Genomic DNA, 15,925 nt, shown 5'->3' with positions numbered 1-15,925 from the left:
GGTACCGAAGCACCAGTGCCTACCCTAACCACGTGGTCACACACCTGGTCAGCGTGTAGCATACACCAGGGAGACACAAGGGCAGAAGACGCGGTGGGCGAGTTGAAGGCAGACAGCAAAACATGGTAGAAACAGATGGGAGGGGAACACACTGTTCTTTGTTTACAAGAGAATAATAATAATAATAATAATAATAATAATAATAATAATAATAATAATAATAATAATAATAATAGTTGGGCATTCTAAATTGGGAGAAAAATTGAGGTAAAATAATTGGAGATTCTAAATTTAAAAAAGAATACACTTAAGTAGTTTACATATTCACTGTATGATTAAGATACAATCCTTAATTTATTAAGGTTCATAAATGCATACAAAACATGCACTATACAGGACTATTTCAACCACAACAGGTGTATATGTTTAAATTGCATTCAGATTTTTATAGGTAATTTCATTATTTTCTAATACTGTAATTTAGAGCAGTGATCCTCACTAAAATGTTTTAAAATGTCAATTTTCCACACTTTTGCAAAAGTCACTGAATCTGGCCTCAAACAGCACCTCTTTTAGCTGTCATGCAGGTCACATGTGGCTGGTTACAGTGTCAGCCGCTCTGGCAAATTGAGGATTTGAAAAGTGATTTACTCAGAGATATCCAGGGTTAATGCCTTCATCAGTTCTCTACATTTTAATTTTGTGCCAGTCCATTAGCCAGAACAGTTTCAGCTTTTTATAACAGGCTATTTTCCTGATGATTCTCTATGGATTGCCAAAATATATCAAAAGTGATTTATGTGTACAGAATAAATACATAAATGATGAAAGCCAGTTCACAAAGTGATATTTAAATAAAGTTTAGTCTATGGTTAAAAGTTTTTTTTTTTCTATGTGTAAAACACCTACCCTATAGTAAATGTTTTCTATTAATTTACAGAAAGATATTTATTCTGGTTTAAAAAATAATTCAAAATATATATAAAACTTCCAAACCATTTTGGAGCTGGATACAGCAAAAAACTTCAAAAAACACAGATTTTTAATTTAGTTTACACTATCTGGATCTCGGAATCCGCATATCCGAGCAGAATGAAATGGCCCACATCAAGAGATCTAACCAAAGGGACCACACATCCAAACTTTTGTGCAAATCCATTGAACGGGGTCAAAGTTATTAAAGTACAGAAATTGGTGTTTAACATTAAACTGCCTACTCAACCATAACTATAGTGACTCTACCGGGCCATTATAATATATTGGCCTAGAAAGATGCAAAGCAAACATCAAAGGAGATACTGGGGCTGTTGATTTTATCTTACATTTAATGATACTAATTATATTTTTAACACTAGTCACAAAAAGCTTCCATTTTCCATTATAAATAGAACTGCATGGAAAATATATTTTTTCTTTCTATAGAGTAATTGAGTTTACATATATACAGTAGGTCATAACAAAAGTTTTTAAATTAACTCTTTACTGCCCAGGGTATGTCAGATATATTGGACACTGGGCAGCAATGGTTTAATTGCAGCATTTGTTATAACATTCAGTGATTTATGTAGGCTGTATTGTTTTATATAAATTGCATTTCCTTCTATTACTTAGTTTTTCTTGAGCTGATGCACAAGGTACTCACTGGTACACAGTATCATTTAATTGAGTTTGTGGGTGTTTTTGCACATTGCAGACCTTTGAATTCACCACTTGCACAGTGATGACATTTTGTCCTCTTGGATTAAAAGGTTCATGAAGATAGCATGGTGCTGTGGCAACCTCTAAGATTAGCTGGAATACAAATGCTTTGCTTAAAAGAAACAAACATGTTTTATTTTTATTCGCTAGCTCGCAAATTTTTTGTTTAAGCTTTTTTTTTGCATGTCAATGTTGCATTTATGTTCAGTGCAATCCAGGACCAATTGCACATGATATGGATCTTAATACAAATCGTACATCTCCTAAAAAGTTCTGGAAAGGTATAATCTATTCAGCTAGAATAATGTAGTGGATATAAAGCAAATTCAGACTGTAGATGGTGCAAAAGTCTCTGACCTGTTGCAAATAGCAAATGTTTTAATACTCATTTCCCTAATAAATCAATCAATCAATCTTTATTTTATATAGTGCCTTTCACAGTGGACCACCATCACAAAGCACTTTACAAGATGCATTAACAAGAAAATCCATAATACTTTAAATACAGAGAAATGCATAATACATGCTATACAGGGAAAACAAAACAAAAAAAATGCATAATAAATTAAATAATGTGGAAAGTACATAATATGTGAAATAGTAGCAGCAAAACAGTAGCTAATAGCAGATATCAGGCTTAAAGAGCATGGAAAGCATGAGAGTTGATTTAAAGTGAGCGACGGTAGGAGCATCAAGCACCAAAGCTGGGAGAGAGTTCCAAAGAGTCGGATTCATGAAGCTAAACAAGCGTTCTCCAAGTACTCTTCACTGATATACTTGAATAAAAAAAATAAAAATAAAAACTATCAAACTGCACCTGGTGAACGATCTTGTGTGTCTCAATTTAATTTTAAAGAGATAACTGCATATTATGTTTTAGAACCCAAATTGTTAAAAATGTCTGTATGTTCCATTGCTTACTCTTTAGTGGAACTATTTAATTTGCCATGCAGACCTGGTGTTCTATCAGACTGTTGGAAGCATGAACTTCTGACCCCACTACATAAATCAGGAACTAATACTAAATTAGCGACCTATTTCTGTTTCCTCTGTAATATCTAAGATCTTTGAGGAGTTAGTTCATAATTAAGTCTTAGATTATTTAAATATTAATAATATACTGACTCCTCATCAATTTGTCATTGGTTCTGCGTGATTTGTTCTGAGGCTGTGCAATAAGAATTACTTAACATTCATTAAACACCTCTACCTCCCCCACACCCCCTCCTGCTCCAACCCCTACACCCACTGCATCCTCTACTAACTCACCCCCCTTCTCCACCTTCTCTCCCCTCTCAGACTCTGACCTCTCCTCCCTGCTCCAGGGTTACAAACCCACCACGTGTGCCCTGGACCCCCTCCCCACTCACCTCTTTCAAGCTGCTGCTCCTGCTCTACTTCCCTTCATCTCCTCCCTTCTCAACACCTCTCTCCTTTCTGGTCTCTTTCCCTCTGCCTTCAAACAAGCCTCTACTATCACTGCCCTCCTCAAAAAACCCCACCTCCCTCCAGAGCTACCATCCTGTCTCCCTCCTACCCTTCCTCTCCAAAACCCTTGAGCGGGCTGTACACCGCCAGCTCTCTACTTTCCTGTCCAACCACTCTCTGCTTGACCCTCTCCAATCTGGCTTCCACTCTGCTCACTCCACTGAAACCGCCCTCCTGTCTGTCACCAACTCACTAAACTCTGCCTAAGCTGCCTCTCTCTCCTCTGTCCTAATTCTCCTCGACCTATCTGCTGCCTTTGACACTGTCGATCACTCTATTCTATTGTCCTCTCTCACTGACCTAGTAATCTCTGGCATTGCTCTGGCCTGGTTCTCCTCCTACCTCTCCAACCGCACTTACCAGGTAACCTGGCGTGGAGCAACCTCCACACCTCGCCCTCTCTCAACAGGAGTCCTCTCCTGTTCTCTCTCTACACCCGCTCCCTGGGCCCCCTCATCACATCCTATGGTTTCTCATACCATTTCTATTCCACTCCACTGGCTCCCGATCACCGCTCACATCCAGTTCAAGACCCTTGTACTCGCTTACAGATGCCTTGACCAGACTGAACCCAGCTACCTCCAGACCCTCATCTCTCCCTACACCCCCACTCGACCTCTCCGCTCCTCCTGCACTAGAAGACTGGCTCTACCTCTCTATGCTCCTCTGCCTCCAGAGCCCGCTCCTTCTCCATCCTCACCCCGCAGTGGTGGAATGACCTTCCTACAGACTGCCCAGTCCCTGACCACCTTCCGGCACCTCCTCAAGACTCACCTCTTCAGACAGCAGCTGTAGAACTCCTCTTTTTTCCCTCTGGACACTTAACACTCTTCCTTAAATGCGCTTTACTTGCTCTTATCTGCCCCCTATTTACTGCATTTAATCCTGCACTTTAGAGTACTGTAATCTGTCACAAATGTTATTTAATCTGTAGTATTTTGTATTTAATTACATCCTGATGTAACTATCACTGACACTGTTATCTGCTCCGTTATTGAATCGTATTTTGTCATACTTGTATTTGCTAGAACCAAAGTCATTGTATTTTTATCTTGCTCTTAATTGTATTATTACTTGTACTGTGATTCTTGAAATGTATTTTTGTTTACAACTGTAAGTCGCCCTGGATAAGGGCATCTGCTAAGAAATAAATAATAATAATAATAATAAATTCATTATTTAATAGATTGTAACTCTAGTACTTGTAAAAGTACAATACTCATGGTACAATGCAGTTGTAGACCATGTAAGGAACTAATGTGTAAAGAAAGAGAATGTATAGAACATTTGTTATTTGATACAGTATTTTAAATTGAACTATAACCTGATTCAGAATAAGGGATGTATTTTGTAAATTATGTATTTATTTTAAGTTTTAAATTTTACTTCTATCAGCAGTTTTAAGAAGGCTTTGTTATCGCATAAATACAGTATAATAATGAAGGTATTTTTTAATTGGGGCTAAATTAGATAAATTAAAGGAAAGTAGCTGTTTGTAACAGGCCTTACAAGAAGATGAAGAGTACATGAACAGCTCAATTTTATATAGATTTTTTTGCTTAATCCTATTTAAGCAATAATCCAGATTGGAATATATTCAAATACGTTTTTGTCAAGACCAATTTCATACCAATTTTCATGAGATTAGTGGAAATTCATTATTGCAATGTTTGTCATTTTTTGCATACATTCAGAAATGAAACCCTCTAGCATTCAAATATATTGAAACATTATTGTATCAAAAACAAATCTTCTGTACTAGCAGCATAGCTACCCCCTCCATCTTTCAAGAGGTGCGAAACAGACCTGTAGAAGCCAGAATGTAACAGTGAAACAAGCCCAATTATCTGTGCTTGGTGAAGACAACTGAACAATGTGTCATCTTTGGCAGATTTATACAACAAGCAGTATATCTCACTGATGCAGGGCAGTAAAACCGTAAGAAACGCCACAGGAAATGATTCTTAAATATGAAAGAACCCAAACAATTCCAGTGAAAGCAATGCTACCTCAGGGACATGAGACCTGGTATATTCTTTATCTGAATTAGCTTTAATCTGCATTAGCTGACAGTGAGCAGGAGATCGGGCACTGCAGTGGTTCTCATTAAACACACACACACACACACACACCGCATTCGGTAATAAGGATGGTTATGTGGGAGTAAATGTATTTATCAACCACATTATTCATTGCCCACTTGCGGATAACTATAGAATGTTTTAGTGTTTCAAGTCTCACTCATTCCAGTTTCTGTCACAAATGTCCCTAATGCTGCAGAAAATAAAATAAATTAATTGAAAAATGAATTCAGATTTCACACACAGAAGCTTACGAAAGTTTATTTTTTGATTAGTTTCACCGTGAATATAAAAAGCTGAACTAAGCACTCTCTTAGTAACCGCAGCAATTTAGAATAATGTCCAAACAAGATCAGGCTTTGTGCGTACAATATATTGACTTGACAAAAAATAAAGAATGGGGTCGCCTCACCCGAAGAAACCAGGTAAGTGTATCCTGTAAGGCTTCAACTTGATGAAGCCAAGGTGATAAGCTAGTCAAACCAGTCCCTGAAAAACAAATGATTGATGGATAGAATAATTGTCATGCAGGGTATCTGTCAGCATGATACTACTGCCAAACAGCCATAGCATCACTGTATTTCTTTGTAATCAATGAAGCGCAATATTTGGCTGGTACATTAGGCTGCAATTTCTCACCAATATGTCCAAGTTTATACCAACATATAATTTTCCTACTTGGCTCACTCAAACTTTTTTTGCTACCTGAAAGGCATGATGCGCAGGGTGAGCAAAATCTACAGGGAATCATCTCTACAGCGGCCCCTAATGGCTAGGTGCTCCAAGCTTGCCGACATGTGCTGTTGAGCTAGAGGCGATTGGATTGGTCCAGGGATCAACTCTTCTGAGTTGCTGCAGTGAGGTAACATAATTGGGCATTCTATTTTTTTTCAAAGCATGTCTTTTTTTCATGTTTGCCTGTATATACTGGTAATAGCTACATTTACACTAGACCACTTTAAATTCAAAAAGGGTCCCGGCTATCTAATTAAAACAAACAGCTATTTTAGAATATGCTTTATCAGGAAGTAAACCTTGTTTAAGGTAAGGTTTGCTTACATGCTTCCCAAGGTTTTAACTGTCGATACATCCGTCCATAACATGTTTGTAAGTGCCACTTTGTGAGAGAAATATATATGCTTTACTTCACTGGTTCTAGAGAGAAATAAAATAGCCCACGAATCTTAGTTGCTGGCGTCTGTTTACAGTGCTGTTAATTCAAAGGCTAAAAGACCTTGCCAGATAATTGTTGTTTTAAAATGACACCAGGATTCAGAATAAAGAGAGAGAGAGAGAGAGAGAGAGAGAGAGAGAGAGAGAGAGAGAGCACTCTTAGAAAGAAACTAATTAGAAAGAAACTGTTAAAAGTAAAAAAAAAAAATACAAACAAAAAAAACATCTTAGATTCAAATGACGTTAGCAACACTACCCTCTACTGACCCACGATGGGAGTTCTGCCACGTTTCACTTCACCGAAGTTGTTGGTTTCCCCCAGAACAGCAAAGTGGTCAAGCACCCGGTGACTTGTGAGCTGAAATTAACCGCGACAACAGAAATGGTGTGGTCATAATGCAAACTGTTTTATATTTTAGAATGGCTGAGGTATACTCAATTTGTTGTAAAGAACAATTACAGAATGGGTTCTTGTTTTGTTGCAACTGAGCCATGAATGTATTTCATTTATTGGTTAGTAATAACTAAATGCATGTTATTATTATAATTAATTTCCCCAGCCTGTGTGTCCATGTGTAAATATTGACAGAGAGGCACACAAAAAATCATAAACCCATTTAATGGACAAACAATCTGATTGTTTAGTTTCATAAAGATGTAACAGCTACCCAATTTCAGAAACGTCTGTTCCTCAAATGGTTAAACCGAGCGATTCTAGAAAGGGTCAGATTGTCACGTCTCTGTAGGACTCGTAATACAATAACAACGTTCACGAATTCTGCTGGACATGGTTTGACCTTCAATATTTGTAAGCAAATGCGTTTTTTCATCACATTATTATTTTTTTACTGTTTTTTCCTCTTTTTCAAATGATTATTTTAGGTGAACAAATATTAATTTTCTAATCAAAACAACACAGCGCACAGTTGTATCATTCATTCCTTTTGTCATCAGTTTAATTTTTTGTGTTTTGTTTACGTGTGCATTACATATTTTGATTTTTTTTAACATGTCATACTTCTGTAAGAATCTACTGTACATTAATCATTTGCAGAAGGGACTTTGTAGTTAAAGTGGCAAACAAAAACAGTAACCGAAATGAACCTTTGATAATAAATTGCTTGATATTTCGCTCACAACTTTACTCAAAAAAAAAAAAAAAAAAAAAGTGTTCCCCATTTTGAAGCAAGTGCAAAGTGAAATGTATTGAGGGAATAAAACCACCAACTTATCTAAAACGTATCACTGTACATTATCATACCCAGTGGTTAAGAATCAAACAAGCTTTTGGAACAGCTTATAAACATATTTTAATTGTTTTAAACTTCAGACCCACAAAAATCATGTGTTATCAAAATAAAAATAAAAATGTCTGTGTAAAACATATAAACACTAAAATGTTATTTTTTTATAATCTGTTGCATAAGATTCATGTTTAATTCGTTAAAAAAAAACGTAATTTACAATGTGTATGCTTTTTGTATATGTTTACACATGAGAAATGGAGAACGATCGAGTAAATAGTAGAAATGTATACATTTAATTTTACAGTTGTGTATTTCAGCACCCTGGATAGCTCCGCGAGACCTGCACACGTGCGTACTAACAGTGCATCCAACCAATGCCTGCACAAGGACCGAGATAAAAGACGGAACGCACCTCAATCTCAAACAGATGATTTCATTCAAAGTGGGTGATAAGTGGGATGGAACAGAGCGAGTGCACGGATGAAATGTGTTTGACAAGCCTGGGACAAGTGCATTTGCAACCAATGTCATACAGTATATGGCTGGGAAACCACTGAATACGTATTTAGAAGAAACCAGATGCCCTAATCAATAATACGGAATTCGATCCTACAAGTCTTTTTTTTCACAGTTTGATTCTATCTTAGAATTCTGCTGGTACTTGACAAGAACGAAAACGTGTATGTGTATAGATATACCTTCGTTATAAGAAAATGCCAATTTAGAGTGGTCTGATTGAAAGTAATTTAAGTTTAAATTAAAATGAAGTCTAAAAAGAATTAAGTTTCGGATGTATCACATTTTAAAGATCATCATGAACGATTTTAAGCATCTCGGCTGGATAAAAAAAGCTTTTTTGTATACATTGAAACACGCATAACGAATCGCAAACAATACAAACTCCAAGCTCTGTGCTGCTTGAGTGTAAAATGGGATGGCTGCTCAATTCAATAACAGTAATGCATCTTTCACATCAGCCATGCAAGAAGCTATAGAGGGAGATTTCCTGGGAATGTTTCCAAGCGCTCCGTATGACAGAACTTCCATTACCAACAGAACAAACCAATCATGGAGCGACCTGCTTAAATACCTGGATTTGGATAAATCCGATTTTTTTGGAGACGGATCAGCAGCCGTAAGAATATTCATATCTATTGTTTACTCTGTCGTCTGTGCTTTGGGGCTCGTTGGCAATATACTTGTTATGTACCTCATGAAATCCAAACAAGGGTGGAAGAAATCCTCAATTAACCTGTTCGTGACCAGCCTGGCCGTGACAGACTTCCAGTTCGTTTTGACTTTACCGTTCTGGGCTGTAGAAAATGCGTTAGATTTCACTTGGCTTTTTGGCAAAGCCATGTGTAAGATAGTGTCTTATGTGACTGCAATGAACATGTATGCAAGCGTGTTCTTTTTGACTGCTATGAGTGTGGCCAGATACTGGTCCGTAGCATCTGCCCTGAAGAGTAAAAGGAGACCCCCTGGCTGTTCTGCAAAGTGGATGAGTGTCCTGATCTGGATTTCGGCTATCCTGGCCGCGTTGCCTCATGCTATATTTTCTACAACGTCTACTGTGTCAAACGAAGAGCTGTGCTTAGTAAAGTTTCCCGACCAAAACGGCGCCGCCCAGTTCTGGTTGGGACTTTACCACGCTCAGAAAGTAATGCTAGGATTTGTCATTCCTTTATTCATCATTACCATGTGCTACCTGCTGTTGCTGCGCTTTATCACCAACAAAAACGTTAACACGTCCAGTACAAAAAGAAGATCGAAAGTGACAAAGTCTGTAACTATCGTTGTCCTTTCTTTTTTTCTTTGCTGGCTGCCGAACCAGGCTTTGACTGCATGGGGTATCCTGGTCAAGCTCAACGTGGTCCATTTCAGCTACGAGTACTACACAACCCAAGCTTACATTTTCCCCATAACTGTCTGTCTGGCACACTCCAATAGCTGCCTCAATCCCATTCTGTACTGTTTAATGAGAAGGGAGTTTAGAAAGGCACTAAGAAAACTGTTCTGGAAGATCACTTCTCCCACTGTTACCAATATACGACCATTCACTGCCACCACGAAGCCAGAGCAGGATGATCAGGGGAACGCGCTGGTCCCATTAACCCCGGCGGAACCGGGGCTCGTATTCTATCCACCAGGAGCTGCCATTTACAACGGGAGATACGACATGCTCCCGAACAGTACCACGGAGCAACGTCGGTATTAGCTTTATTAAGTCAGACGGCTATTTTGAATTGACATTGAAAGTTTATTAAATGAAATAAACCCAAGTATAAACTGCAATTTGACCCATCTTTCTACTTGGTCGACCAAAACCAGGTTCGTAATGTAAAGGTATGATTTTCGTAATACATATTACAAATCCCCATAAATAATAATAATAATAATAATAATAATAATAATAATAATAATAATAATAATAATAAAAACTGGACAAAATACAGTCTGGATATTGATCGTCAATGATTCGTCATCACGCTTCACATACATATTACAGTAAGTTAAAAATAAATAAATAAATAAATAAATAAATATTGTGTAGCAATAACGCCTCCTCGCTATGCTAATTGATCAATTTCGTTATTGTTTTTTGTTATTGCTAGCATTCTTTGTCGGTAACTTAATTATATACAAATTGTAAACTGTTTAATCGTTGTAAATTGTTGCGTTAAATTGATTATTGTGACGGCTCTTAAAATAAAGCCTTTTATTCTGTCATTGCATTGTTTAGTGTCTATTACTGTACTAGTCCTAAACGTTTGGATGTACTGTCTAAACTTGGTGATATTTGTCATACTTCTTCAATGATGTTTGGGAATATGAATGATGGGTGTATTTGAATCCACACGTTCTTATTTTTTTTCTGATCTTTTCAGAGCTATAGATAATATGGTGTACCAGATGTATTCATTAAAAAAATAAAAAAATAAAAAATATATATTTTACAAACCACATCCCAGAAGTGTAAATGTATATCTTCTAATTTTCTTCTTGCATTCAAAAATGTATGTAATCAAGCACAGCTAAAAAAAAAAGAATACAACGAGAGAGAGAGAGAGAGAGAGAGAGAGAGAGAGAGAGAGAGAGAGAGAGAGAGAGAGAGAGAGAGAGAGAGAGAGAGAGAGAGAGATGTAGATGGGCTTCAGTGAGTTACAGGAAAATAATTCCATCTATGGTTTCTGTGATGTCACAGAAACCCGAGATGGAATTGTTGTGTGTGTGCAATAAAAGTACAACATTGTATTGAATTATATGAAGTAAACAATACAATACAGTACTTCATACAATAAATCCATTGATCCCCCAAAAAACTATACAATAATGTCAGAGTACACTGACATCATTTATATTAACTGGTAATCACAGGTAAATCCTGCATTTCTGCAATTAATACAATTCAAGGAGAGTTTGAGTTATGGAAATAGACTTTAGGTTTAGCCCAGGGGTCCCCCTTCTGTCCTGGCAGGTACCCTAGAGGCGTCCAAGCCTTCAGGACAGGATGCTATTGCCCTCCACACCCAGAAGGATATTCCAGTTGTACTGGATGAAGAGGGGTGGCGAACCAGTTAATGCTCAGCTTCACCCTTTTTGTATTCTAGTTGATTGACTGATTGATTGACTTTATTGACAGCTTCTGCCCGTCCCCTTAAATCACTAATTGTATTCAATAATTCCTAATTCACACTAATACAATGGGCAGGAAAAAATAATTAAATAAATGAGGCTGTTATGTGACCTCCCTCCACGTCCCCTAGATATAGATATTTATCCCATCTGTGGCTGGTGAAAAGAACCAGTAATGAAACATTTGCATGTAACAGCAATGATATCGTCTACCCTAGCAAAAGTATTGCATGTCATCATGGCTTTAATATTATCTGCAACATAACAAACAGCAAATTATGTGCCTTTTCAGGCAACCAAAACATTGATTTATCAGCTTGAAATTAACCTAATCTTTCTTTTGTGGGGGGGGTGGGGCAGCTTGCACACTGATACACTATCTGTTTAATATATATATATATATATATATATATATATATATATATATATATATGTGTGTGTGTGTGTGTGTGTTACATTTAAGAAGGTTTTTATCTTCAGACAATAAAAAAATAAAAAACACAAATAAAAAGTAAATGAAAACAGAAAACAACAAAAAAGGAGATGTTGTTGATGCTTGCCTTCCAAGCTTCCTACGAAACCTCCATTGGTCTATACCTTGTGTTAGCAGTCAGGGGCTGAATATAAAGTAGGCCTAAAATATACTTTACAAGTATAATATTGACACACACATAGGGCTGGCAAACATTGCTAAACTGTGTCCACACATGCTTTATCGAAACAAGCAATGCGGAATAAATGAATGAATGAGCTGAGGCATCAAACACAGAACTTTGTATCTGCTTGTATTTAATTAACAATGTGATATGCATATGTCTTGGACTTCAAAAGTGTGATTTCCAAAAATCAGCCCACCACTTACGCTAGATAAACCACAGCCTGTGTGGATATATACTGTATCCCAAGCCAAGCAACTTCATGTTAGCCCAGTATTTTTAATGACAGTTTCCAAGGTAAAAAATAAATTTAAAAGGATAATGCCTTTGTTAAATTACTCTAACTTTTGTATTTTAAGTAATTTAATTAACCAGCTTTCGTCTTTTGATTCTCATTTAGAGCAAGTCATAGACGTATTATTGAAGGCTAAGTAACTTCAGATGTCATTTAATTTTTTTTGGTTGGTTTTGTTTTGCATTTCACTGGCTGTGGTATGATGTCCTCAGTCATTCTGCAGCTCCAATATGGAGTCATTATCATTTTCTCTAAATCTGCCTTTATCTGGTTTTAAACTTATTTTGAGCCTGTCTGGAGGCTCCCATGTGCCATGACTGAACCACCATCACGTTCCATTTAAATCATGTGACAATGTGACCTTCTGAATCTGGCAGTCCCACTTTCTCTCTGTATATACAGGAAGAATAGGTGGGGCTGGTAAAGTTGAAAGGTTGCCCTGTCACATAAATTGAATACAATAAGGAAGGTTGTTCAATCCCAGCACTCCTGAACATTTCTCTGCAGAAGTTCAAAGCCAGAATAGGTCTCAGTACTGGAGCAACAGACCCCAGAATCACTCATTACACACACCATAAATAATCAAATTAAATATAAAAAATAAACAAATATGATTTGAAGCTACTTTTAATTGCAGTTGGTATGCAATATAATGTTACTTGTAAGGTTTGTTTTCTTCTTAAAAATAATAAGTGGTTTATAATTAGTTTTCAATTAAAATCCAACACAGAAAATATGCAGAATGAAGCACTGCTGTGTATCCAAATAGATAACAATTCACACTGTGCAGTAATTCAAAGTTAAAAATGTATGAAGATAGTGAAGTAATTGCACATGAACTGCGCTTATCCAGGAATTGACACACAATAGGGTGTGTGTTTTTTAAAATACAGCATTAGTTAAAAGTAAAGACAAGTTATGCTTGTAATATGATTTAAAGATGGAATACGAATATACTGGACTTTGTCCTCCAATACAAACAGTCTAAAATTGGCCAGAGTATGCCAATTTATTTAAAATGTATTAAACATCATCTTTCTTGCACCGTGGTACACTTCATTGTTGCAGGTCCAATAGGGCCACATGTGCTGGATACATCCACTTGTCTTATTGAATTATATACTTTAGAAATAATAACATTAATGGAGTATAAACCACTTCCAAGGATTAATCCATCAATATTTGTCTATTTAATTATCTGAAGTCATCAAAGAGCAGTGCACAGTATATAGTACTAAAAGGATTTGTTGGTCATTAACTTAATAATAGTTAAAGTTAATTCAGGATATGCAAATATTTCAAAATATTACACTATAGATGAATTGCTAAATCTTGGTCTGATTGCACCTTTGGGTGATTTACAACACATGTAGCTTGTTTCACAGACCTTGATTAAGGCACTGTCCACTCTATGCCATTAAACCGTATTAGTTGCCTTTAAACCGGCTAAATACGATTAGCGTCCACACTATGCAGTGTTTAATATCGTACTTGAGACCGCCACTGGGGGTAGTCTCGAGTCCGGTTCTAAATCAGGTAGTGTGGTTAGGTGTGGACGCTGTAAAACCAAACTACATTTTTTTTGTGTATCCTCCAATATCCCCAAACGCTTTCTGAAATACTCAGAGCAGGCTCCTGAAAGGACTTGCTATCAGTGTACACTCTGCACATGGTGTTCAAAAGCTGTAAGGACATCTCTGTTAAACTAGAGAGGAAAATAACAAAAGCACAACGTTAAATTAGGCGATTGCAAAAATGAAATGTGAGTAAGTAGGATCGGAGATGAACAATTCATGTAATTTGTCAGCGCCATTTAAAATAAAATGAAGGGGACCAGAATTAGTCTCAGGCAAGATATGAAGGAAAAAACAAAAGATTGTTTTGTAATTAACAGCTTTTTCTGAGTTTAATTATGAAACAGAATAAGCCTCAATTTGTTTAAAGGGACATCACTTGATTAAAAATAAAACCTGAAAACTTCAAGCCCTACTTGCGTGTGTGTGTTCGCATTTACCTTTTCCAAAATACTTGTTTTATTTATTTTTAGCAATATGAACCTCTATTAATATAGAGCATAACACATTCTTTTAAAATAAAATACAGTGCATGGTGGGATACTATCGTATTAATTTCCAGTGTTCATTGCACTGTTAGGAACTGTAACCAAACTATTTTAATAGTGTTTGTAAACATTAAGCCCGACTAAACATGAAACATTTTCAGTGTGGACACTTTGAGCTGGATTAATTAAAATGTTTTTGAGTATGGTTCTCGAGATCGGTTATGTAGTGTGGGACAGGGCCTAAAGGGTAGTTCAAGATTAGTGCTAATCTGGGTCTATGAAACCAGCAGATGGAGTTAACTACAACACAACGTGATAAGGTAGGAAGCAGAATCAATTTTTAATTTTATCTAGTGTTGTCAGAACACAATCAGAAGACCGTGCTTCCAAACCCACAAAAAACACACAATCAATATTTCCAGCTGAAGAATAACTTTATTTAAGAGTCACGATTAAAATCCAAATGCATTTTGACAGCAATGTCTTTTTCATGGGAATTATCACAAAAGCCTAAACAGATTATGCTATATAAAAGCAGCAGATGGCAAAAAGCTAATGTTCAGTTGGCATCAATTAATTAATCCACAAATTCATCACTGCTGACAGAGTCGAATACTCAGATGGTATCAACTAACATTATACTTCTCAAAAGAAATATGTTACACATTAAAGAGGGGTCATTTAACTTAAACCGTGAATGCATTACTCTCCATTTTTTTTTTCCATTGAATCTCAAAGTAGAAATGGATTGTTATGATCTTGGAAATCATAACTTGTTTCCATAGACGAACAATGACGTACTCAAAGTATTCAGATAACAACAAGAAGCAATACATTCTAAACCCAAACGGCATATAGCAAGCATTAAAACCTTAAGAGCAATTCATTGCTCACAAAGAGAACTATAGACCTTTAAAAGCACATATAAATGTAGCCTTAATCATCACAATACAAAATAATTACAATTTATATTAAATGTGCTAAAGACACAAATAGTAATAATATTAATTTGTGTTAAGATGTCAATTGTAAGATGTAAAAGTAGAAAAATATATGTAACAATCTTTTATGTAAAGCTGATATAAAGATTATTTATTCATAAAGCTGATTTACTAATATTTGAAAGGTCAAAACATATAATTATATAATATATTTCCAAAATAGTATGAAGATTACTGTTTAATCCAATATTTGTACATACAATGCCACCATTTTAGGCACAAAAGCACTTTCTATACCCAAGAATCTAAAGCTAGATAAATCATGTGTATTCTGCAAGAAATGTTTGGCAACAGGAGTATCAATATCACTATGGTGTATGGCACTTTTATGTTCACGAATACATATTTTTAAAGGACGGGATGTTTTACCAATACAAGTCAAATCACATGGGCATTTAATCATGTAGATCATATTTTTATTACTACAGTTTGTAAAAATTCTTATAGGATAACTTTTGTCACTTTTAAGGTAAAAAAAAAAATTATTAGTATTGTTGCAATGTTAACAGTGACCACATCTGTAACTACCGTTAGGAAGCAAAGACTGGATATGCCATGGTTTAAATATTAAATCGGAGCACACCAATT

General features: G+C 36.2%; 1 protein-coding gene across 1 annotated transcript; it reads left to right on the top strand.

Moving 5' to 3' along the window:
• The first annotated feature begins 8,104 nt into the window (after positions 1-8,104).
• Positions 8,105-10,639, top strand: LOC131699047 (relaxin-3 receptor 1-like). Its single transcript, XM_058994569.1, has one exon. The coding sequence runs from the start codon at positions 8,622-8,624 to the stop codon at positions 9,903-9,905; it is 1,284 nt and encodes a 427-aa protein (XP_058850552.1). The 5' UTR covers positions 8,105-8,621; the 3' UTR covers positions 9,906-10,639.
• Positions 10,640-15,925: the final 5,286 nt, after the last annotated feature.

Source organism: Acipenser ruthenus, chromosome 2 (genome assembly GCF_902713425.1).
Source record: "Acipenser ruthenus chromosome 2, fAciRut3.2 maternal haplotype, whole genome shotgun sequence".
NCBI classification, from domain to species: Eukaryota; Metazoa; Chordata; class Actinopteri; order Acipenseriformes; family Acipenseridae; genus Acipenser; species Acipenser ruthenus.
Note: the sequence above shows the minus strand (reverse complement) of the source record. Positions and strands in the feature narration are given on the sequence as shown.